Raw genomic sequence first — 22,868 nt, 5'->3', positions numbered from 1 at the left:
TGCAGCAAAGAATAACTTTAACTTATTGATGTTATTCTTTGCTGCAGGGCTGCAAACAAAAGAATCAGGAGATGAGAAAGATTTATCTGACATCCACTGTACTCGTACACGTGAATGTCAGATAAATCTTTCTCATCTCCTGATTTCTTTGTTTTTGTTGTTTGTCAGGCAGTGAGAAGTTTCTGATGGTTCACATAAGCAGAAAACCAAACTTTGAACCAGCAGGAAATATTTTTGCTCGTCTGACGGTTTGTCTTTGCATTAATCTACCACAGACTTTTAAAACTCTTAAATGATGTGATAAGAAACACATGAGCTTCGACCTAATTTCCAACTTCCTCTCCGCTGTGTATCAATCACCGCCCCCAGTTTCCTGCTTTCATTGGAAATCAGCATATCATCAGATATAAATTAACAACAGCACTCAACTAATGAAAGGTAGCATTTAAAAGTTTAACTCTTTTTATGTTTGAACCAGATAAGCATTACCTAAAGGTTTAACTTTTTTATTAAGTCAAATATTTTGATTTTTTTCTAGTTTTCCAGCTCGAAAAGCAGCTATAAGAAGAACAATAACAGAAATAACAATAGTCAATGCAATTTAACAAGTTATTTGTGGCGTTGGAAAAAGAAAACAGGTGATCCTACTTAAAAAGATTGAGTTAATTTGTTAGTAATCAACTTAAGTTTATCTAAGGAAATTTATCAAGTTTATAATGTTGCCATGTTAAACAAAGTATATTTGACAAACACAATTAGATTACATGTAATAAATTAACTATTTTTTTTAAGTTGGAGACCTATTCACTTTTTTCAGCATGTGAAAAGTTTCAATAAATAAATAAATATTATTTTATATAAATAAATTATGTGAAAAAATGTTTGAGGTTTCAATAAATAGAAAATGTCTTCAGTGGGGAAAAAAACTAATAATAAAACAATAAAAACTCTCAATGAACTATTGAATTTGAACTAAAATTATTGCTGCTTAATCATCTGAGAATTTTCCCAGAGTTGAATTATTTCTTCCTACATTTCATTATCCTGCAGATGCTTTGTAATGTCTAAACTACAGATACTTAAAAGATAATTAATTGTTCAGTGGTGAAACCGGAACATTCAGTCGTCTGAAATAAATTAAAAAGGTAATTCAGTACGTTCTTCTTGAATTATGACATTAACTATAGTAAAGGTAAATTAAAGAGTATTTTAATAACTTTCTTTCAATCCCTTAGAAATCTTCATCTTCTGAATTTACAATTTCAAATACCATATAAATGTTTTTATTTTTTCTTCTTGCAATTTAGGAGATGTTCAACATATTTACATAAGATGAAGCTACACTTATCAAAGCTGTCTACATGATAAATAAAACCCATAATTTCTTTCCTAAAAATGCTTCAGCCTTCAGCAAATTTCTAGGTGCAAATCAATTAAATATGACTGAAGATGCTATAAGGTATCTGGTATAGGTGTCTGTATTTCCAGGTAGCTCCTAGATGCGTGTTTGTGTAGAAGGTTTTTATCTGTCTCACATACAAACAAACTCATAATAAAGGCAAAATGTAGAATATTAAGAGGACATTCAGTTTCTGGCTCTTCAGTTGTTGTTTTTTTACATTAAAATTGATTCCTTAATAAAAATATAATAAATAAAGAGAGTGAGATGTTGAAATAAATCTGACATTATTGAATGAAATAGTATTGAAATTAATGAAAATTAATTACCATTACATAAAGTGGTAACTTTAAAATGAATTAAAAGTTATTCTCTCTCACTTGCAGTTGGTTAACGTTTTTCTTAACATCAGTGGAAGTTTTATTTTTCTCTCAGCCTTTTAGCAAATTCAGAATGACATAATAGATAGCTTTTGTTCTTGCTTTCAGCTTTTTAAACCTTTTTTAATTTTATTTTTACAACTGATACAAAAAGGTACAATGAAAAACAAAAATCAGTTAATTTTTTATTGATATTATTATTTGCGTATATCTTTTCCATTACAAAGAATTGTCTTATTTAATGACTGAATTTCAGTAAATTAAGTTTTGATTTTATTTTTTATTGTTAATTCATTAATTCTGCTTGTTTTTTATTATTTAATTAAGTACACATTTATTTATTTACTTGGCACACTGTACTTGTTCTGTGTTTTCAATTAATTCAATCTGTGAAAATTATTATTATATGACATTTTTTAAAAAAAGAAAACAAGTCAGAGGAAGCTGCTCCAAAGTGTCTTGCACAGGAGGAAAGGAAAGGAATCGCTTTATGACTGTTTGCGAATGGGTTTGCGCACTAGCAGGAAGTGGCCATAAACATTTAAGCGGTGAATTTTATTTTGAAAGGGACGAGCGGATACACAATACAAAACGTGATACGAAACGTGACGTCAGGGAGGCAACATGGCGAAGACCGGCGCAGCAGCGGTGGATGAAATAATGCGATATGCCGAATATTCCCCTAAAACAAATATTAGGAGTGACGCAGAGATAGACAGACGGTTGGTAAGTGTCCGGGTTGTGGTCGGTGAGTCTTTTTAGCGTCTGTCAAATGAATATAGTGAGATTCAATGACAAAGTCTGTGGTAACCGCCGCGGTGACCGCTAACGGCGTCAAGCTCGGTTACATCAGAAACGTGTGTTCAGGTGAAGCAGCTTTAATTCAACGGTCAGAGTTCTTGGTGCAAAATTACTACCTAGGTTCTTAATGAGAAAACGTGTAATTTTTTATCTGCCTATTAATTTTACGTTAACGACTCTTTGAAGGTAATAATGCATGTTCGTGTCGTGACCTTTTTGTACATAAGATACTAAATACTGAACTCAAACTGAGTGAATTTCATGAAAAATAACATGCAGTAATCAGTCTTGTTGTAAAAAGTTTAAATATAAATTATATAATATTTATTTCCAGACTAAATTGTAATATACTAATTTGACCATGATTAAACTATATGTCATTATAGAGCACTCTGGACGTGTTTGAGGGTATTCAGAGTAATAGTCAGGGTTACTTTTCGGTCTTTAAGGTTTTTATGAAAGTGTTTTTAGATCTGGATAAGTCTGGAAAAATGTTACTGCTGTCAACAAGAAGGATGGAAATGAAAGCCAATTGAAACCATCTTCTGTGGCTGGGGGAATGAGCCAGACACTCAAAATGTGTATAATTGTAAATATTTGTTTCAAACTCAGTTTTGCTGTTTGTCTTTTATTTCCACTTTAAAACCGGAATGTGAGGTCTGCAGATCTGAGTCTGGAACAGGTTGACATTTAGACAGGGAAAATGTGTAGGAACGTCAAATAGTTTTACATAATGTTTCTTTGTTGCCTAATAAGTTTCTATTATTACATTTCTTCTCTTTCATTCACCCACTTAATAACCTGTGTTCATTTTATGAATTTAATTTGGGGTTTTTGTTTTTTTTGGGGGGGGGGGGGAATTGATGGCGGATGTGTAATTACACGAGTAAATATATTTGTTGAAGGCATAAAGAAAACACATCCTACGTCTGATTTACCTCTTTAGCCACTAAAACGTTATTGGATGGTAACATTAGGAATTTAATAGTGTGATAAAGATTGGTTGTTTTTTCAGGGTGAAGCGGATCACACTGTGGCAGAGCCTTCATATGGTGTGCTTACTTATCAGTTTAACCTTGTCTTGTTGACAGGGAGGGACTCTAATCGCAGTTGGCCTTGGTGTTGCTGCAGCGGGTTTTGCAGGTAAAAATAACTCATTGCCAGGTTGAAATAAATGTAGCCTGCTTTAAGAGTTATTCCTTTACTGCTAATGCCTGTGCTGCTGAAACCTTTATTGGTTAAATACAAACAGGTACAAGATCATTTTTTTCTGCCTTGTATTTTAAAATATTTGTTTATCCTGTTTTTTTTTTTGTTTGTTTTTTTTGTCCCCAGGTCGTTATGCGTTCCAGCTGTGGAAGCCCCTGGGACAGGCTTTCTCTGAAACAGTCAAGAAGATGCCCTCAGCAGTAAGTAAAATATCACCTGAGCGTAGTTGTGATGTTCAGATGAGCTAAATATTTTGTTGAGTTAATCTCACTGAATAAAAAAAAAAACAGTAGTTCATCTCGTAAACGATGTTTTCATTAACGCTTATTATGCGCATTTTGAATTATTGTATAAGAAAAGGTTGATGGAAATGGTAAAATTGAAAATAACTAACTTAATGTTGCAAAAAAAGTTTCTACACTCGCTTAAAGTGGTTTGTGGTTGATGTGCTGAAGTGAAAATGGAAACACATTTGTTGAACAAGCTCTAATGAAGTAAATTTCCCCATCCACTGGAGAATCTTTGCCTTACCAGAGGCATGAAACTCAGAAAAAAATTATTTCAAACTTCCAGTTCAGAGGGGAGAGCTCTCTACATTTTTTAGAAATGTGTATTAAATTGTTAGTTTTCAACCTACTACATACTTAAGTGTCTAATATCTGACGAAATTACGCTTTGGGTAGCCTGGTTGATTCGCTCCAAACCAATAGATGGAAACACACCTAATAAGCATTTTTCATTTAGTTTTTTTTTTTTTTAGTAACATTTTAGAAGTTTTCTTGAAAATTGTTGCAGTCGTAGAAATTCTTGAAAAGTCTAAGAAGCAAACTTCAGTTTGCCGGTACGAGTCAGGACTCCAGCTCCAACCATCTTCTGTCCCCTCAGGGATTCTCGTCTTATTACAAAGGAGGTTTTGAGCAGAAGATGTCGAGGCGAGAGGCAGGCCTCATTCTGGGCGTCAGGTGAGCATTTGAGTTAGCATTTGTGCTAACACATGAGGCTAATGATAATAACGATAACCTTCATGTGTTGAATTCAGCCCAGCTGCCACAAAGACCAAAGTACGTGAGGCACATCGGAGGATCATGGTCCTAAATCACCCAGATAAAGGTAACTTTACACCATCTGCTCCATAGATGCTCCCTAAAACGAGCATTTTCACAAGATAGGAATACAAGGAAAGTAATCTATGAAACTGTCGAATTTAACTTTTTCTCCTATGAGTTGGTTGAACATCGTTGTTACTGTCTGACAAGTTTGTCTGACAGCTGCCTGTAGTTGAACAGAATGAAATTTACACTCATACCTTTGGAAATCCTGAATTTTAAATGTTACGTTGATAATTTTTCTTGAGCTTGTTCGAATGTCTTCAAGTGTCAAAGGCTCAGACTGAGTCATGTTTGTTTGTAGGCGGCTCTCCGTATCTCGCTGCAAAGATCAACGAGGCTAAAGACCTGATGGAAAAGGAGACTCGGCGATGACGCTCTGGGTCAGACTGTCAGCTCATTATTTCTGCTGCATCAACATTCACATCAGCACCACAGCAGGACCTCCTCTGAGTTTCATAGAAAACAAAGCAGAGGCTATAAGTAAAGCAGAAGAAAAGACGCTGCTTTTTTACTTATTGAAATGAAGTGTTGAAAGGAAATGAATGGGTTGGAGAAGATGTAATGTTGCCTTCTAGTGGTTGCCGACTAAAATGTTGCCGTGCTAGCTTATATTTTTTGTTCATAGCATTTTAATTTGAATGTACATATATTGGCATGTAAAGTGTTTAGTAAAGATGTACTTAAAAACATTGGAGTGAGAAATGTGTGTTTGTACAACAAAGTTTATTTAACTTACTGGGTGTTTAAATGAGCAACTTGCTTCATGCGAGATCAGATTTTAACAAAATGTTTGTTAAAAAACACCTCATATTTAAAGGGTTGATTTGTTGGTTTTAAATAACTAACAAAAATCTTTTTTTTTTTGCCCATTTAAGTTCATATCTGCCAACCACAAGAGTTCAGCCAGCTGTCACTAAAGTGAGCTGTTTGTTGAAGGAAGCTCTATTGTTCAACAAACTCAGTGTGTTGAGCCCATGACACGGCTTTTCATAAATGATTTACTGCTTTGTGCATTTTCAGCATTCCTCCAAAATAAGACAAAAAAAAATGCCAAATAAGTTTCTCATATACTTTATTTAGAGGAGGATGTTGTGGTTTTTGCCATTGGACGGTAAAGACGGCGTTTAGCAGACACACTTACAGCAGCAGTTCCTAAGAAAAGACTAACCAGGAACGACAAATGTTGAACTTAAAACATATCAAATAAATAGAAGGAATTTGACCTTTTTCAGAGGTTGCATGTCTGCATCTGATATCACGAACAAACGCATCAGTTTCCCCACGCAGTCTGCAGTAACATTTGAACTGCTTTATATGTAGATACTGTTTCAGAAGCAGGAACGTAGGTGGAGACTGTCTGCTGCTATAGAACTGTAAAAACCCACAGAAGCCTTCAGAAGGAAACATCCTCTCCAAGTCCAGCTGAAAGTTAGACACATGCTGAGCAGAATCCACTTAAAAATATTGTGCACTTTATACTGCAACTCAAGAATTGATCTGAGTGACAGAAACCTCACCGACTCAACCACATTAAAGCTGGTTCTTAAAGTAAAAGTATGTGAGCAGAAAACGGGATCCACTGCATACATCTGCTTAGATTTCTACCACATAAGATGTCTTTACATTTTAGGTTTTGGCCAACAACGAGAACGACTCCAATTCTTCTGAAAAATCTTTATATTTAAAACCACAGAGATTCAGAAAACGAACAGCTGGATGGAACATGGTTTTAATTACTGCTGATATTTCAGATTTAAACTTGTAGTTTTAATTCATTTAAGCGTTGTTGGCTTAGTTTAAGAGTAAATAAGTGATGATAGAGTTTTAGTGAAAATCGCCAGTTTCTGGCCTGCTGCTGTGAAGCCTTGACATCACTTGTTTACACACAAACTGCTCTCTTTGAATGAATGCTTGATTTGGACACTGTACTTTCTTAGATGCTGAAAAGCAAACAGACTACAGATATTGTCAAAAGTGTAAATGTTTCCCTTCAGCTGACTGAACATTGCTCTTTTTTTTCTCTTGAAATTCTCTGAGACTTGCCATCAAATTAGGTAACCTAGCTGCTATAAAAGAGTCCTAAAAGCAGAATGATGCTCAGCTTAAAGGACTCCAACCATGATGGCTTCTTTTCTGAAATCTGGAGAAAAAAAAAGGACATTAGAAAGACCCAGAGAGCAACAAGAAGACGGGTTAAGCACCATGGAAGATTTGCTCCAGTTGTAAATGAGGAGGAGGCAGCAGTGGCGTTAGGAGGACCTTAAACAACGATTCTCCTCCACAGAGCAGAAAGATGAGCTGCAATTATTCCAGTTTTCACTCTTTTTACTGTTTACAACCACCGATATCAGAGAAACGACACAAGTCCTCAGTTTCTGTCGCAAAGAGTGAAAGAGCGACCGAGGAGAACGGCCCTTCATGTTTCTCCGCTTCCACGAGAGGTTATGCAGTGATGCTGAGGAGAGGTTTTAATTTACAGAAACGGTCAGAAAAATGCAGACTTTATTTTGCAGCGGGAACACGAAGACGCTTCATGCCTCGGGAGAGAAGCGCTCCAGACGTCAGCAGCCCCTCACCGACAAGCTTCATTAAGGCTGCTCGGTTTGACGTCGGGCGTCCGCTAGCGGTCCTGCGTGGCTCGCTCCGAGTCTTCGTCCTGATGCTCCGCCTCCTTCTCCTCCTCGTCCTGCTCCTCTTTCTCGCTCAGTTCCTCCCCGATCACATCCAGCCTCCCCTCCAGGCCGTTGACGGCTTCCTGCTCCTGCTCCTCGTCCTCGTTGTTGAGAAGCCTGGCCTCCTGCAGCTGCAGCCGCCGCTCTTCGATCAGCAGGAGGCGCTCTCGAACCCCCTCCGCCGTGGCTGCCGTGTCGCTGGGACTCCCAAAGAACTGCTCGCTCCTGAAATGACCACAGGTTTTAGTCATTTCATTTTTTTTTCCCCCTCTTCTTCCAAGAAGCAAATCATTGAACTGAATTGAATACATAAGTTATTTAAACTGTTGGAAATACACTTAAAGAAAAGCCATCTAATGCAACTTATTTTATTGTTAAAAATAAAACAAAACAAGAAGAAATGCTTTCAAAAGAATGAATGAAAAAAAAAAGCTGAGGAACCTGATGCTCTGATCACACATTTGGAACATAAAGTAGAGCTATAGTTAAATAAGTGAAAGGTTAGTAAAGGTTTGGGTTTGTACCCGTCAGGGAAGATGATGGGCAAAGTGAGTCTGTCCAGCAGAGTTCTCCCTGAAGAGTCGACTTCATCCAGAGACTCCACCTCCACACGCTCCTGCTGCAGCACCTGAAGCAAAATGGACAAAAATAAACATACAATCAAATTTAGACTTTAAAATAGGGGTGAAGCGGCATAGTGCAATCACAGGTTGGTATGTTTTCAGTTTTAAAGTCAGAGTTCAGTACATTTTAGTGACGTCTTTATATTTTGTTTATTCTGGCTGTACTCAAAGAATATTTTTCAAATTCGAAAAATGTTTTTGATTTTATTCCGTCTTAAACGTTAAAAAGGGGAACGTATAGAAGTGACTGAAGATTTGGTTTGGATTTTTCTTTAATTAAAATGATGAAAGCACTGCCAATGCCTGGATAGGAAGAATATATAACAATGTAACCCCTTAAAAATGGTCAGAGTGAGAGGTCAGACATTTTTCAAAAACATTGTGCCAAGAATTGAGAATAAAAAAGTACTGAGACACTAGGTTTTTTGTTAATCTAGTGTCCCAGCTGTACCTGAATGCAGCATGAGAAGAGGGCATGCTGGAATTAAGAAATATTGGCCACTATTTGGAAAGAGTGATAATAATAAGGCTCTGTGTTGTCTTGGTATACACACTTTTACTAAAGTGCTCCATGCAAATCATGCTAATATGAGACGCAACATTCAGCTTAAAATGTGAACCCAGTCAAATCTTTTTGTTTCTTTATTTTGAAACAGTATAATAATGGCAAACACTGTTATTCAGCCGTATGGAAATGAGCTAAAATCAGTAAAAGCTTTTAAAAATTAGGGCAATAATGAAAATATTTACAAAAACAATATAAGTTAACTATCTAGTGAAGTGCTTAGCTTTATGTCAGAGAGGTCAAAGCAAAAAGAATCAACTAGTCAGTGAGACTCAAACATACAGGAAGATGAATTCATTCATTGAAACAGGTTTTTATTTCCCAATTATCATAAAATCCCAATGCGTTCGTCTCCTCTAGTTGTAAAACTCACCCTCTCCGCGGCGGTGTGGAAGTTCAGGGCCAGCTCCAGCCGCTGCTGCCTCTCGTCGGCACTGACGGTGAACTGCTTCCACACCCGGTTGAGTCGTGGCAGAGTGTCGCCGGACGAGCGCGTCGTGCAGCGCAGCGACTGACAGAGGACCACGGTCGCCTGCAGAAGCTGGCGGCCGTAATCGTATGTGCTCTGCGAAGAAAAAAAAAAAGAAATAAAGTTTGAAAAGCAGAGCCAGTTAAAAAACTGATGTGTGATAAATAGAAGATCTAAAAATGATTTTGGCGCAGACAACCAACATGTCTCTATCTAGTACCAACATTAGGGACAGATTTTACTATATAGCAGCAATAAAACTTTCCAGTCTCAGTTTGTGGAAAGTTAAAATTTTCCACAAACATATTTTTAGTTTTTTCTATGGACTCTGTCACCTGAGCCACATCCACAAACTTCTTGTGTTTGTCCAACATGGTCCGTGTCTCCTGGGAGTCGTCTCCCAGCCTGACATGTGTCTTCAACAAGGCGTCCAACAGCTCACCGAGCCACTCGACCGCCTGAACACACACACACACACACACACACACACATACAGAAAGATAATCATCTGATCAATACAGGAAATATACGTCAGTGTTTGAGTAATCGCTTTTAAATCCATACGCCTTTTACCTGCAGAGCATCTTCTTCACATTTAAACAGCTGAACCATCTGCAGCATCTTCAGCCTCCTCACATCCACCATGTCCTCACACCTGAAACACACACACACACACACACACACACACACACACACACACACACACACAGGTTCATTAAATGATTACTGAGTAAAACCACTGCTGTACTCAATAACTTCAGTTATGAACAGTAACATGTACAGATCAGAAAATGAAACTCTGCTGTGACTTTGTAACCCGGTTCGTACATTTTTCCCACATTCACTTTTCAAGTATTTTCAAGGTAAGTTTTCAAACTTTTCCAGCACCACACTTTGGAGATAAAATCAAGACAAATGACCTACAAATAAACCTGATAAATAATTCATGATTGTGATATTATTTATTACCGTTATTAATGTATTGTGATAGGATCTACATTCTACTGCAGGAACAAGATAAATTCAAATGACATTTTATGTTTTGTTGTCGGACCAGTCAGGTGGATAAGGGTGTGTGAGAGAGTGAGACATTTCAAAACACCGATTTAAATACAAAAAATAAAAATTGTCCAATTTCTGTGACAAAGTTTAGCATATGAAAATATAAGCCAACCTTTGTTTCAATTGCAAAGATCAACAAGTCATTGAGACATTAGGAATAATAAATATTCATTACATTGAAACGATTCAAACAAATTGTGTTAAATTAAATGCTTACATTACAGAAAGAAAGTTGCAAAAAAAATCTTTAAAATATAGTCTTACTAGATTTTCTGTCATTTAGCAAAAATAAATAATTTTGGTAATTCTAGCTGACCCAAAACAAGAAAAGTTTATTCTGATTTAACTTCAAAACATTGGGAAAAAATGTGCATCCGTCTGAGTTCAACAGTAAATAACACGTTTAATCAAACGTTACACTACACTTTATTACAAAACCGTTCCATTAAGATATGAAGACTTTCAAGCACTTTCTAAATATTGAAACTCAAGCATTTTCAAGGATTTCCAGCACTCTTCCATAAAGAGGAGGGGTGCAGAGCTACCTCTGCTTGCGGAGCTCCATCTCCTCCATCACAGCCTGAACGTGCTGGACGTTGTCCTGCTGCTCTCCGGGCGGGCTCTCCGCCTCCTCCAGAGCCCACGATGCCTGGCCGCACATCTGCTCCAGCACCAGCGTCCCCTTCTGACGGAGCGAGGACAGGCCTGCTTCTGCACGGGGCGAGAACAGGCGGAGGGGGGTTAGCGTCACTGAGGACGGCGAGGGGAAGATGCGTTCGCTCGGAGAACAAACCAACAGTCTGCAGTTTCTCCTCCAGCAGTTTGAGGTTTTGCTGAATGGACGCCCCGTCGGCGGGGGACACGTCGGCACAGAGCATGCCCAGGAGGCCGTCCAGCTGCTGAGACAACTGCGGACACAGAGTGCTGGGTCGGTCAGGCGTGTCGGCCTCGGACAGTTGGAAAGCACGCGGCGCAGTCGGCGTTACCTCCTGCGTGGTGCTGTGGAAGGCGTGCGCCGCCTGCAGGACGTTCTGGCGCGTCTCCAGCTGGGACGCCTGGCTGTAGCAGACGTCGCTCAGCTGCTGCTGCAGCGCCTTCAGCTCCACCACCTCCTCCTCTTCACCGGCGCTGAGCAGGGCAGCGATCTGTTGGTTCAGCTCCACGTACACCGCGAACCACTCCTGAACACGCAGAGAGAGAGAGACAGAGACAGAGAGAGAGACAGAGACAGAGAGACAGAGAGAGAGACAGAGAGAGAGAGAGAGAGACAGAGAGAGAGAAAGAGAGAGGCGGTTCGCATGAAACCACGGAAACGACGCAAACATCCACCTCAGGCTGCTGAACGTTTACCAAAAAACTTACCTAAATATTTGTAGCATTTGGTAAATCTCTTTAATTTGAACATAAACACTAACTTCAGTTTTAATTCATGAACATGAATTTTGCTGTCAAATAAGCTTGTCGCAATAAGCAATCGATCAATTAATTGCCTAATAAATTAAAATGAGCTGCTTAATTTCCATTCTGGTGATTCACATTTTTTGAAGGGCAATTTTATAATCCATTTTATTTGTGGCTTTAGCTATTAGTGGTTTTTATTTCTGTTTTATTTTGAGTATTTAAGATATCTTCCAGTCCCAGAGCGAAGTATTCTTTACAAAATAAAAGTTTACTGGTGTTTGAGACCAATAAAGTAATATATTACTTGAAAATGGTCTCAAATCAAGAGTTTTATTCATCGCAATAATTGCTGGGACAATTTATCGTCCAGCAAAATTAGTCGTCATGCCAGGCCTGCTGTCACTGGAGGTAAACACTGAGTTTGAGAGACGTGTGTTTTCCTACACTGTGCTGACTCTCGATCTCTTCGTGTTTCTGCTGCAGAGCCTGCGCCGCTCGCATCGAGTCGCCGATCGTTTGTTGAGTCTTCAGCAGCTCTGAACCGGGACCCTGCAGCCAGTTCACCACCTGATGAAAAACAGATGGGAAAAAAAAAGAAAAACATACATGCTGATCTTATCTGTGGGTATTTAACTCAATATTTATTTCATTTCAAATAAAACTGTCAAAACGTAGCAGAGTGAGACACAGGCAGCAAAACCAGGTGCCTTCCCATTAAAGCATCATACATTGTTAATGTTAGCATCGATGTCGATCACACGCCTGGCGCATCGTAGCTTTCATACTAAATGAACTGGATTTACGTGGAGGTCTCCATATTTTTTTAACCACTCAAAGTGCTTTATGTCTGTCAGCAGATTCATCCGACACATTAGTAGCATTTGTGGGGTTCAGTCAGTAGGCAGGCTAACAGGAGGTCCATTAAAACACGCCAAGCATCCTCCTCCAGAGGGAGTTAAAAAAAAGGCGCAGTAGTTCACATGAGCAACCAGCAGGGGGCTCTGGTGCTCTACCTGCTGCTCTGTGAGTAATCCACTCCACCACAGACGAGTGAATGAACTCAAAGCGTTTTGAGGGACCGCTCGACTCGTTTTGCCTTCTTAGCTTAGCAGTTTGAACACAATCGGTCTTGAAAGTCACTGGTAAAAGTTTTAATAAAGTCAATCTATTTTACTTTTTGATAAAGCCAGTTAAAACTGTGATTACAGGCTGTTTGAATTTAGAGTTTAATCTAAAGTGACACCGTTACCGTCACCGTCAACGTCACAAATTGGCGTAATGCATTTACGCCAATTTTACTTTAAAAAGGCAAGTTAAACTAATAGGAGGATAAGGTTTGTAAGGTTTGAGCTGAAATTAAAGCAAAATGAATTTTTCTGCCGTTTTCATGTTTGTTTAGAAAAAGCGGATTTCTGGTTCCCTTTTAGATTCACTCATGAGGTTTCTCCGTGAAGAAAACTACACAGATTCATCATAACTGTGTTAACTAAGGTGAAATACTCATGGTATCAGACTAAATGGCAACATCTGCAGATGTTTGGTTGCTTTCCTGTCAGAATCCTGAGTTAATTGTGTTTATCAGGTCAGTGGCGCCTTAAGCAGCACACAAACACGACCACAGTTCGATCCAGAACTAGGCCAACCCCCTTCCACCCCCCCACCGCCTCAAATCCTCTTGAGCTATTGGGCGACTTATTGTGGTTACTATAGCAACCCCAGGCTCATTTCCAAGATGATGTTGTTACCCATCAGCCCCTGTGGCTGTAAGACCTTCAGTCAGCAGTGAATACTGTTCTTGTGCTGAAAAGCTGCACCGTTTCTGAGAGTTGAAGGTTAAAACTGATGAATACACAGAGGAATGAATGCTGCAGCATCCGCCTGACACGATTACACATTTATAACCTGTTCAAAAACATAACTCTGACTTTTAAAAGGCATATGAGGATGAGAAAAATTAATATAGTGAAGTGATTGCAGGTTGGATTTTCATTTTATATGATTTCTGCACATCTTTCCAGCATTAATTTTTCAGTCCTTTCAACTAAGAAAAGAAAGAGAAAGAGAGAAAGAAAGGAAAACAAAAAGTAAGGAGGACAGACAAGGAAAGAAGGAATTCAGGGTTTTCCCCAGTGTATTATAAGCCTGGCGGGCCACCAGGCTTTACTTGTGCCTGGCTGAGCATTGTTTACTTAAAGGACAAAAAAGAAGAAAGGGATGACACAAGGAATGAAAAAAGGGAAAATAAAAGAGTAGGAGGCCATGTGGCTGGATGGAGAGAATGAAGTTTACATCGAAGGAAGGACTCAAGAAAATGAAATGGATACATAGAAGAACAAGCGAACGAGGAGAAGAGTCTAGAAATACAAATATGTTTCCATATTTATATGCTCCTTTTCTGAACTGATCCAGAAAACACTTGAACCAGATCATTTTATATGCTGGGCCCCTGCTGTGATTTTCTACCAGTTTCATTTGTCCTGGTTCTCTCTGTAAAACGGCAGCGTTCGTTACCTGCATGACCTTGGTGTGGATCTCGTCCAGCTGCGCTCTCTTGTTCCGCTGCCTGCACAGCTCCTGGTACTTGGTGTACTGCTCCCTGAGCGAGTCCAGCAGCTTCGTCACCTGAGGCTGAGCCAGCAGCTCCTCCTCCATGGGGCACCAAGCTGGAGCTGGGAGAGACAGACACCAGAATCGATCACGCCCGTGTTTGAAACAGGTTTTAGTGACAACATCGTCAGATGGAGAGACGGGAATTCATTAAAGACTGAACGCTGCGTGTAATGAACCACTTAAGTACTATTAATTAATCTATTTTTCAATGACACACTGTTGCACAGCTATAAAGCACTTTGGGGAAACAACTAAACATTTATCCTGACCATTTTTTTTCTTTAAGCCCCATAATGTAAGAAAAACAAGGATAAGCAGACTAGCTATGACAATTAGCTTAAGTTAGCATTCTAATTTTAAGAACTATTACCTCAAAAGTTGAAATGGAAAAAAATCTCTGACTCAACTTTGTTAGTTAATTTAAAACACTGTTTTAACTTAATATAATTAATAACTTGGCAGAATGCAGTTACAGATGACTTACACAATTAAGCTAGCAGACAGTTGTTAAAGCTAGCAACTAGCTTTAACAGTAGGTGGTGTTAAATGACTTTCATGTTTCCTAAAGCAATAATAAAATAAATTTATACAGCACCAATTTATTTTGCGTCACACAGTAAGTAAAAATAAACCCTGATTTCTCTCAGGTCCGAGGCAGCCATTTTTTTTTTTGTGGTTCCTCACCTGCCTGCCCTCCTCCTCCTCCCTCTGAGCCGTTGAAGCGGCGCTGCTGCAGCTCCGACAGCAGCTCGTGACCTGCACACACACACAGAAGTTCAAACAATAAAGGATTTTACAAAAAGATAAATAAATAAAAATATGGGAAACAATGAGGGGTCAGTGTTTGTTTACATGCCGTTACATTATGACAGAAGCTTGTGAATGGAGGATGGTGGTACCACAAACAAAGACTCCTTTAACCTCTGGCCAACACACACAAGCCAGTCCTTTCAATGAGCACATCCACCCAGCATATGCAGATGATGTTAGTGGCTGTTTGGCGTCAGGGTTGGTGTCAAACTAGTCTGTTGGTGTCGAACACCTCAGAGTCAGCACTGGCAACATGAGAAGGGAGACGCTGTCTGGCTGTTCAGACTCATTTTAGCTTCACTATGCAAAGCTATGCAAAGCTCACATCATCATTAATTCTGCAGGCTACCAAAAAACACCCTAACAAAGAATGTCAGGTTGCCAGGTTTTATAAAGACGCAACTGGATTTTACAGCAGGACAATGATCTGAAGCACAGCAGGAAATCCATCTTTGAATGGCTAAAAATGATTTAAAAACAAGACAAGGTTCTGCAGCCCACACTTAAATGAGATTGCGACGCTCTGACATAACCATAAAGAAGCTGTTTGTGCTAGAAAATCCTCTCGCATGGCTGAATTAAAATAATTCTGCAAAGAATAGAGGGCCAAGGTAGTAAATGCTTGATTCCAATCTCTCCTGCCAAGGACGGCACAGCCAGTTCCCCTAACGAATGAAATAATCCTTTAGCAGCAGCTTTAGTTTACTGATAATAAAACTGGTTTCATGTTTTGAAAAACTTAAACGTCATGAAAAGAAAAGCAAAAACAGGAGAGATCTCTAAGGAATGTGTCCATTTTTGGCAATGGGAAGTGTCTGTGTTACTGATTTTCATAGTTTCTTTGATAATTCAATCTGCCATGCTTTTGTAAAGTAATTATTGTGATTCTGTGAGAATAAAGCTTGTTTTTGTCTTGAGGACAAAGAAATGATTGTTCAGTGAAGCATCATGTCTGTGCTTCATTATGAGGGATATTTCATCCTCACATTGCTCGCCCGACCTTGATGCAGTTGATCATTTGGCTCTTTGAATCACTGAGGAGTGTTGCTGTAGAAAAGTGGGTCATTAATAAGAACAGAGCTGTTCTCTGTCATTGTTACCTTAAAACCTCCCATAAAACCATGATAAAATACCTAAACAACTTTTGATTGTGACCTTAAGAAATCTATCAATTTTTGTTCTGGATTCTTTGCCATACACATATCAACTCTTTATTTTCTAATTCCATTCATAATCTTGCAGTTATTACATGCTTTCTGCAGGTTTTAAAGACCATTACAAATGGAAATGTACCAAAAAAATGCAAATAAATAAATCGTATGGGTTGGCAACAGGAGTAAGCCAATAGCAAAGACGAATATTGTTCCGTCAACTAATGATAAATTTGCATTTACACGTGATGGATGTAAAAAAAAAAAGACAGCTAGCTCGCTAGCAAACGTGTGTTAGCAGCAAGTTAGCGGTAGCTACAGTGGAGACGTCTGCATGCAAGTCAAACTTTCGAAGAAAACTACATGGGATTTATAAGATTAAATAGTCCTATCACAACAATAAATGAATTAAAGGTCAACTCATTACTTTTTCCCTTCAAATTTAAGACATTTGAATGCCTTACTTTTATATACATGAATAAAATGTGCAGACACTCTGTATTAGTTGAAATGTTTACACCACTGGAAATCTGTTGGACCCAACGTAAAACTGGTTTACATTCAGAAAGAAAATAATACTTACCAGTCTGGAGGACAGTTTCAGGATCAAAGGATGGCAAGAGAGCTCCATCAGTAGATCTACAAAGATAAAACAGAGCGTCTACTTCAAAACTGTAGCTGTGTGTGACTGGATACATGTCCGAGGATCCTGGGGGAGACTGCCTACTTGTCTTTGTCCACCGAGGCGCTCTTCTCACTGTCGTTAATGATCGTTAGCTCGTCCAGAAGAGACGTCGACTCCATTGTGAACTTCTCAAAAACCTGAAATAAAAGACAAATAAATGAGGTGCTATCAACATGCAGCAAGCTGTAAAAGTAGAGGTCATTTACATATATTTCACTTACCAGCCTCTTGTTGAGCCAGTCGCTGTGGTCGTAGTCCAGACTTCCTCCGAAATCGTCCGTCAGCTGGCACGGTTCGATGTAGCGAGTGAGCTTATTGGCCGAAACCAGGATCACCTGAATCGACGAATAAAGGTTGACAACAGCTGGCGATACTTTTGTTGAATGAAAGTAACGCCATGCGGTACATTTACGTATAAAGTTTGCTCTCAAAGTCTCAAATCATAAATTCAACCATAATTTCGCAGAGAAATAAGGGAAGGAAAATCTGAACTGCGTTTAAGACTATTTTATTGGATACGTTTTATATTTTTATCTTTTCGCGTTTCCCAATTTCCATCTGTTTAATGATTTTTCTAATTTCATTCAAGAGGGTAACATTACACAAAGAACACGTCTCCAAGAAAAAATAAAGTATATGATTTTTCTTTTCTACTTCTGTAAGCACTAAAAAAAATCTTTTTCAATTTCTTGAAATTAAGTGGATTTTATTATGCTCTAAAACTTAAAAAAAGTGAAAAGTGTAGCATTTACTTGGGATTTGCTTGGATTTTTTTTCAATGAGTGCACATAAACAACACATTTGTTCAGTACATAAGTTTACAGCACGGTCACTAACTTTACTATTACAACAACAACAGGGGCTACTTTAAATATAATACCATAAAAAAACAACAATTCAAAACCAAAATAATTGTTCAATAATAAGAAGACAGACAGCAAATTCTGCTCAGATTTCTTATTTTTTCTCTTCTTAAACAGCCATCATTGGTAGGGCCAGACATTCTCTCTTCCGTTTCATTTCATCTTTGCTCACTTATGGAAAAACTAGGTTTAAATATGTACTTTTCCAAACAAGCCTCTATTACACATTCCATAACAGCAGCAGGCTGTGAACAGAGCAAACCTAATTACAGCTTTTATAACAACTTGAAGGCATTTATTGCTCCCTCACATCTGTTTTTCTTCCTTTACTTAATAACTGTTATTAATTTTCTGCTCACGCCTGAATCACATTCCCTGGGACTCGGCTTTGCAGCGGAGCAGCAGATTGTTCTCTTTTGGGCTGTTTAGCAAACACATTCGAGAGGCTGGGGATAATAAGAGCCTGTGTGGATATCCCAAAATCATAGGGGAACTTTAGGAGATCCTGTGGCGCTCCACTAAATTCTCCAGAATCATAACTTAAGACACGGTTGTGATGTTGATCGTATGTAATAACTCTGGACTTCTGCTCCTTGGTTCTCCAAGTCGTTATTCTGATTCCTTCAACAGCAACTACTGACTAAATAGATCGTCTTTGTTTTCATCATATTCATAAACAACTCTCAACAAAAAAAAAAAAAAACTTAAAATCCATCATTGCAGCTGCATAACTGCACAATGGAAACATTGAGAACATTCCAGTCAAGTCAGGCAGATATGTGTGAAATAAGAAGCGGCTACTTGCCTGAACTCGCAACACTCAGAGCAACAATAAAATACATTTTCCTTTAAATTGCGCTACATTTATAAGAAAGATGCAGGCTGAGCAGCAGAGGTGAGTGTTAGAGTTTAGCCTGTGAAAAACAAACGTAACCCATTCTGCCGATGTGAAAAGAGCTATTCTGCAATAATAGTCGGAGTCAGTAACAAAGAGGAAATCCTCACATAATTACAGTTCATCAAACTGTTTACATGACAGTTTGGGACACTTTAACCAAACCTTAATAAAGCCAAGCAGCCCTATTCGTTGTTTGGGTCTTTATTAGAGCCACTTCGTTAATCATTGACCCAGTTACTGCAAAATGCTTTAAACCAACTTTTTTTCTTTCTACAAAAAAAACTTAGATATTTTTCTTGGATCAAACTCTACATTATGTTGGTTTGTTTGACTCAAAATACAATTTTTGTGATCCACAGTTCTTGGATCACAAGATGAACTTTTGCCTCAGAGTCTCTGACGGTTTCCTAATCTGAAAACAGAGCACACTGTGTTTCAACTCGGCCTGCAAGCTTTAAGAATTATAACAGAAAGAAAAAAAGAGAAAAACAAGCTCACCTTTGAGTTAACGCCAACTTTAGACAGTAACCTTGTTTTTTTGTTTTTTTTCCCCTCATTTTCACATGAATAGCATCTGCAGTAAGTCTGGCTCAGAAATAAACCTGGAAGAGACAGCTGGTGGAGAGTCTGTCTTCCAGTTGTCACGGCAGAAGATGCCAGCAGTAAACCTGGACTCCAACCAGAGAGTGTGAGAGTGTTTTTGATATAAGTGCTGGGTCAGACGCTACAGCAGCTGTACAACCCGCTGTGTCAACCACGACGGCTCTCCATAGCTGAGATGAGTCACATTTCAGCAGCGTCACTGGGGTCTCCATATCTAGCAGCTGTGCATGTTTGCTTCTGCCCAGGAATGGACAGAGGACAAAGACGCCCAGAGACACAGCAGAATGATTCCACCAACAGTTTGTTACGACTCTCAAAACGTATGTTTTTGTTTTCAGCAAATCGAATCGACCCAAATAGTGGGATATACATTTCTGTTGCTCTAGAGCTTGAATTTAACCCTTTGCTGCTCACGGACAACTCCGGTTCGGTTTAAAAACAAGGTTATCGTCACGTCCACCGTGACTGATTATCTTTCTGTAACTACTTCCAAGTCGCCACACAACACCAGTCGACTTGATCCGGTTACCGTGGCGACGATCGCCGAGCCAACACGGCTGCGGAAATTTGGGTCAGTAAGACTACAGATCTGTATCAGCAAAACCATCTGTCTTTTGGTCGAGGTGGTGACGAAAAAAATCACACAGGAACACACACAAACACACACTGCAGTGTCATCTGAGGGGTACGGCAGTGATACTAAAGGCTAACACACACGCATACGCGCGCACGCACGCACACACGCACACACACGAGTCAAATTGTTCGATATTGTTCAACAAGACAACTTAGATAAGAGAGAACTCCAGAGAGAACAAGGGGATTTTTAATAAAAATAAAACAGAAAAGCTGTTTTCATTTGCTTTAAACAGGATCCAGGAACGTCCCACAAGAGCTGGAGTTTTAGAGGAGCTCAGTTATTTGCTTCTCGTCAAACTTAATTAAATCCTTTCTCTTGCCTCTTTTTCCTGCCAATAACTCATCATCATCGAACACAAAATGCTCTCTGTGCTCCAGTGCAACCGCTCAACTAACAGATTAGACGAAGCAGAGATAATCGTTGTTATTCCCATCATCTGTCATAATGTAATTACTGATCAATGTATCTCACCAGTTTTAATGAAACACCCACCAAAAATATCTAACACCAAAGAACAACGCTTGAAAACAAATTCCTCAGATTTTACAGAATAAAAACACTTTATTTTGAGGGAACAAGAACAAGAACCCAAAATTAGGGAAAAGATGAACCAGAAATCACAGGAAATGATGGTCTCGGCAAAACCCAACAGTTATCATCTAAATAAAGAAAACACCCAGAAGCTAAAGAAATATGGAGTTTGTTCTTTTCTAATTTTAGGCACCACAATGGCAGAAAAAAAACCCATCAATATCCTGTAAAAATATTATTCTTTTAAATTTTCTGTTTAATTCTTCTTCTTCTCATTTGCGTAGAAACCAGAACATTATCGCCCCCTATCAAGTTGAATTCAGTATTGCACACCTAGATCTTGAAACACTCAGGGATGAACTACAATTTCATTACAATGTGTTATGCTTGTATTTTTTTCATGCCTGGTGTTTACTTTCCAAATACCATCCAAGCATAAAAGAACTAAAAGCTGGTATTGCGGTTTTGCTTTTAGAAGGCGAGACTCTCTTACCTCAAAGCCCAGGCGATCTTTCTCCTTCCAGAAACAGAAGTGGGTGACCTTCTTATCCCAGAATTCATCAGGCTTCACCACACAGACCAGCGACACCTCGGCTGGGATGACGTTCTGAAACCCCACCCACACACCACCATCATTAAAAACCCACAAAAAAGCTACCAGACGTCTGACCCTGGAAGAAGGTTTAACGTATTTCCACCTGCAGCATGAGGACCACCGTCTTCACGATGTTCCACTGAGACCGCCGGCCGTCCACGATCACAGTGAAACCCCGAGCCTTGCACTTGTCACTGGAAGTGGGAAACGGGAGTTTAGCTTCAACAAGGACTCACAGAAACACTTTAGGCTAGCTTGGCTAGCATGCCTGTACCTGGGGATGCTGAGCAAGTAGTCCAGAGTGGCGCTAAGTTCCTCCATGCTGGTCTGGTCCGAGTTGAGGGGGATGGTCAGGATCAGACCACTGCGCCGGTCCTTGCCTCCTGTCACAGACGCCCAGACAGGTTAGGTCGCTGAAGGAAAGATTTGGGATTAAAGCAACATGACGACAAGTTTATTACCTGAGAGGAAGGCCAGCTTCTTTTTTAGGATGGGGAGGATGGAGCTCGCTTCCATGGTGACGCCAGACATCTGGAGAGACATGAGAGACTTCAACCAAAACGCCAACTGACAAGACGAAACTCTTGGTGCTGAGATTACTAACGTACAGCAGGAATTGCTCAGAGGGAATAAGACAACATAAACAGGGCACAACGACGACGATGTTTCTGGGATTGAGGAGACATTCGAGTAGCTGAAGTCACATTAAGCTAAAAAATAGAAAATGCTTCACTCTATTCATATCCTTGGTGGAAAAAGAAATAAATCCTCCACTTCAGACAATTAAACTTTCATACACAAATCAGTCGGCCAGCGATTATAATTCCTGTTCAGTGCCTGAGTTTAATCTAAGGACTCCCACCACATCAATCAACAGCTTCCATGTTTTTACAGTCAACTTAAATAAAAATGATATTAAGGTTTGGCACATAGTTTCAGATGCACAAACAGAGATAATCTTGTAATTTCTTAATTTTCTGTTGTATTCAGAATACTACCACTACCAAGGATGCTGCAGCACATTTTCCTCCTTACTGCGTTTGGAAAAAGTCATCATCTCAAAGCAAAACCAGCCTCATCATCTTATTTTTCTTCCCAGCCTCAACTTCAATTGATGCCCGAGCAGCTCATTGGAAATGACTATTAATTTCACTACTTGTTTTGATTTTATCTTCAGATGCCCTCCTGTTACACACTTTATTTCAGGAAGGAATGAACAACTCTTTGGGTCTTTAACAGCAAAGAGAAATTAAGATTGATTTGGTTGGTCATTGAACACATCATGAACACTGTGATGAGCTAAAATAATCAGCGATCATCATTTAAAGCAAACTGCTCAAGGATCAGCTTTTAAAACTTTGAATCTCTAAATAACTAAAGGAAAACAAAACATCCAGCATCCTAGACTGACTTGTGATGAAATTTTAGTTTATAAAACTACAGAAGGCAGAAAACATCCATGATTTTGATGAAAAATCTCATAATTTTCTATAAATATTTATGCTCTGCGGGCTTTTGTTGTCTGTCAAAACTGAGTGAGTCAGCTGTCAAATGTGTACAAAGGGCTTTGAGTGTAATATCTGTGGTGAAGACCTCAAAAGATAAACACCCTGAGTAAGACGGGGGATGAGTGCGTCTCAGCTCATCACCTGAAACCACCTGCAAAGAAAAGCGCTCAAAACACAGAGAGACGTCACAGATGTTTAAAGACCTGTGGGGGGGGGGGGGGGGGGGGGCCCCTTTTCCCCTGGGGGGTTGGGGTTTGAAAAAAAAAACCAAGTCCAAAAGTGAA

At 39.2% G+C, this 22,868-nt stretch overlaps 2 protein-coding genes across 2 annotated transcripts in view; one reads left to right on the top strand and one right to left on the bottom strand.

The window, feature by feature from the left end:
- Positions 1–2,359: 2,359 nt before the first annotated feature.
- dnajc15 (DnaJ (Hsp40) homolog, subfamily C, member 15) lies at positions 2,360–5,588 on the top strand. The gene is made up of 6 exons (XM_015016546.1): positions 2,360–2,505; positions 3,672–3,723; positions 3,916–3,989; positions 4,675–4,751; positions 4,829–4,899; positions 5,200–5,588. Exons 1-6 carry the CDS (start codon positions 2,404–2,406, stop codon positions 5,268–5,270), a joined length of 447 nt encoding a protein of 148 aa, XP_014872032.1. The 5' UTR covers positions 2,360–2,403; the 3' UTR covers positions 5,271–5,588.
- Positions 5,589–5,953: 365 nt separating this feature from the next.
- sestd1 (SEC14 and spectrin domains 1) overlaps positions 5,954–22,868 on the bottom strand; it is a 22,386-nt gene continuing 5,471 nt past the window's right edge. The window contains exons 2-19 of the mRNA XM_015016545.1: positions 21,538–21,607; positions 21,351–21,459; positions 21,180–21,270; positions 20,975–21,088; positions 17,168–17,281; positions 16,989–17,083; positions 16,845–16,900; positions 14,985–15,056; positions 14,202–14,359; positions 12,135–12,257; positions 11,276–11,470; positions 11,083–11,197; positions 10,835–11,000; positions 9,801–9,882; positions 9,563–9,685; positions 9,132–9,323; positions 8,095–8,198; positions 5,954–7,795 (exon numbers count right to left, since the gene is read on the bottom strand). Coding sequence (XP_014872031.1) covers positions 7,519–7,795; positions 8,095–8,198; positions 9,132–9,323; positions 9,563–9,685; positions 9,801–9,882; positions 10,835–11,000; positions 11,083–11,197; positions 11,276–11,470; positions 12,135–12,257; positions 14,202–14,359; positions 14,985–15,056; positions 16,845–16,900; positions 16,989–17,083; positions 17,168–17,281; positions 20,975–21,088; positions 21,180–21,270; positions 21,351–21,459; positions 21,538–21,607 — 2,256 coding nt within the window. The 3' untranslated portion in view covers positions 5,954–7,518. The remainder of the gene's footprint in view (positions 7,796–8,094; positions 8,199–9,131; positions 9,324–9,562; positions 9,686–9,800; positions 9,883–10,834; positions 11,001–11,082; positions 11,198–11,275; positions 11,471–12,134; positions 12,258–14,201; positions 14,360–14,984; positions 15,057–16,844; positions 16,901–16,988; positions 17,084–17,167; positions 17,282–20,974; positions 21,089–21,179; positions 21,271–21,350; positions 21,460–21,537; positions 21,608–22,868) is intronic.

Source organism: Poecilia latipinna, unplaced genomic scaffold (assembly GCF_001443285.1).
Source record: "Poecilia latipinna isolate Pla-1442-1.1 unplaced genomic scaffold, P_latipinna-1.0 Scaffold2032, whole genome shotgun sequence".
NCBI classification, from domain to species: Eukaryota; Metazoa; Chordata; class Actinopteri; order Cyprinodontiformes; family Poeciliidae; genus Poecilia; species Poecilia latipinna.
Note: the sequence above shows the minus strand (reverse complement) of the source record. Positions and strands in the feature narration are given on the sequence as shown.

Excerpts from the sequence above, each read along its gene's own strand:
- dnajc15 (XM_015016546.1), top strand. The coding sequence starts at position 2,404 with ATGGCGAAGACCGGCGCAGCAGCGGTGGATGAAATAATGCGATATGCC. Across the intron at positions 2,506-3,671 it reads CAGAGATAGACAGACGGTTG|GGAGGGACTCTAATCGCAGT; the intron begins GTAAGTGTCCGG and ends TCTTGTTGACAG. Across the intron at positions 3,990-4,674 it reads TCAAGAAGATGCCCTCAGCA|GGATTCTCGTCTTATTACAA; the intron begins GTAAGTAAAATA and ends CTGTCCCCTCAG.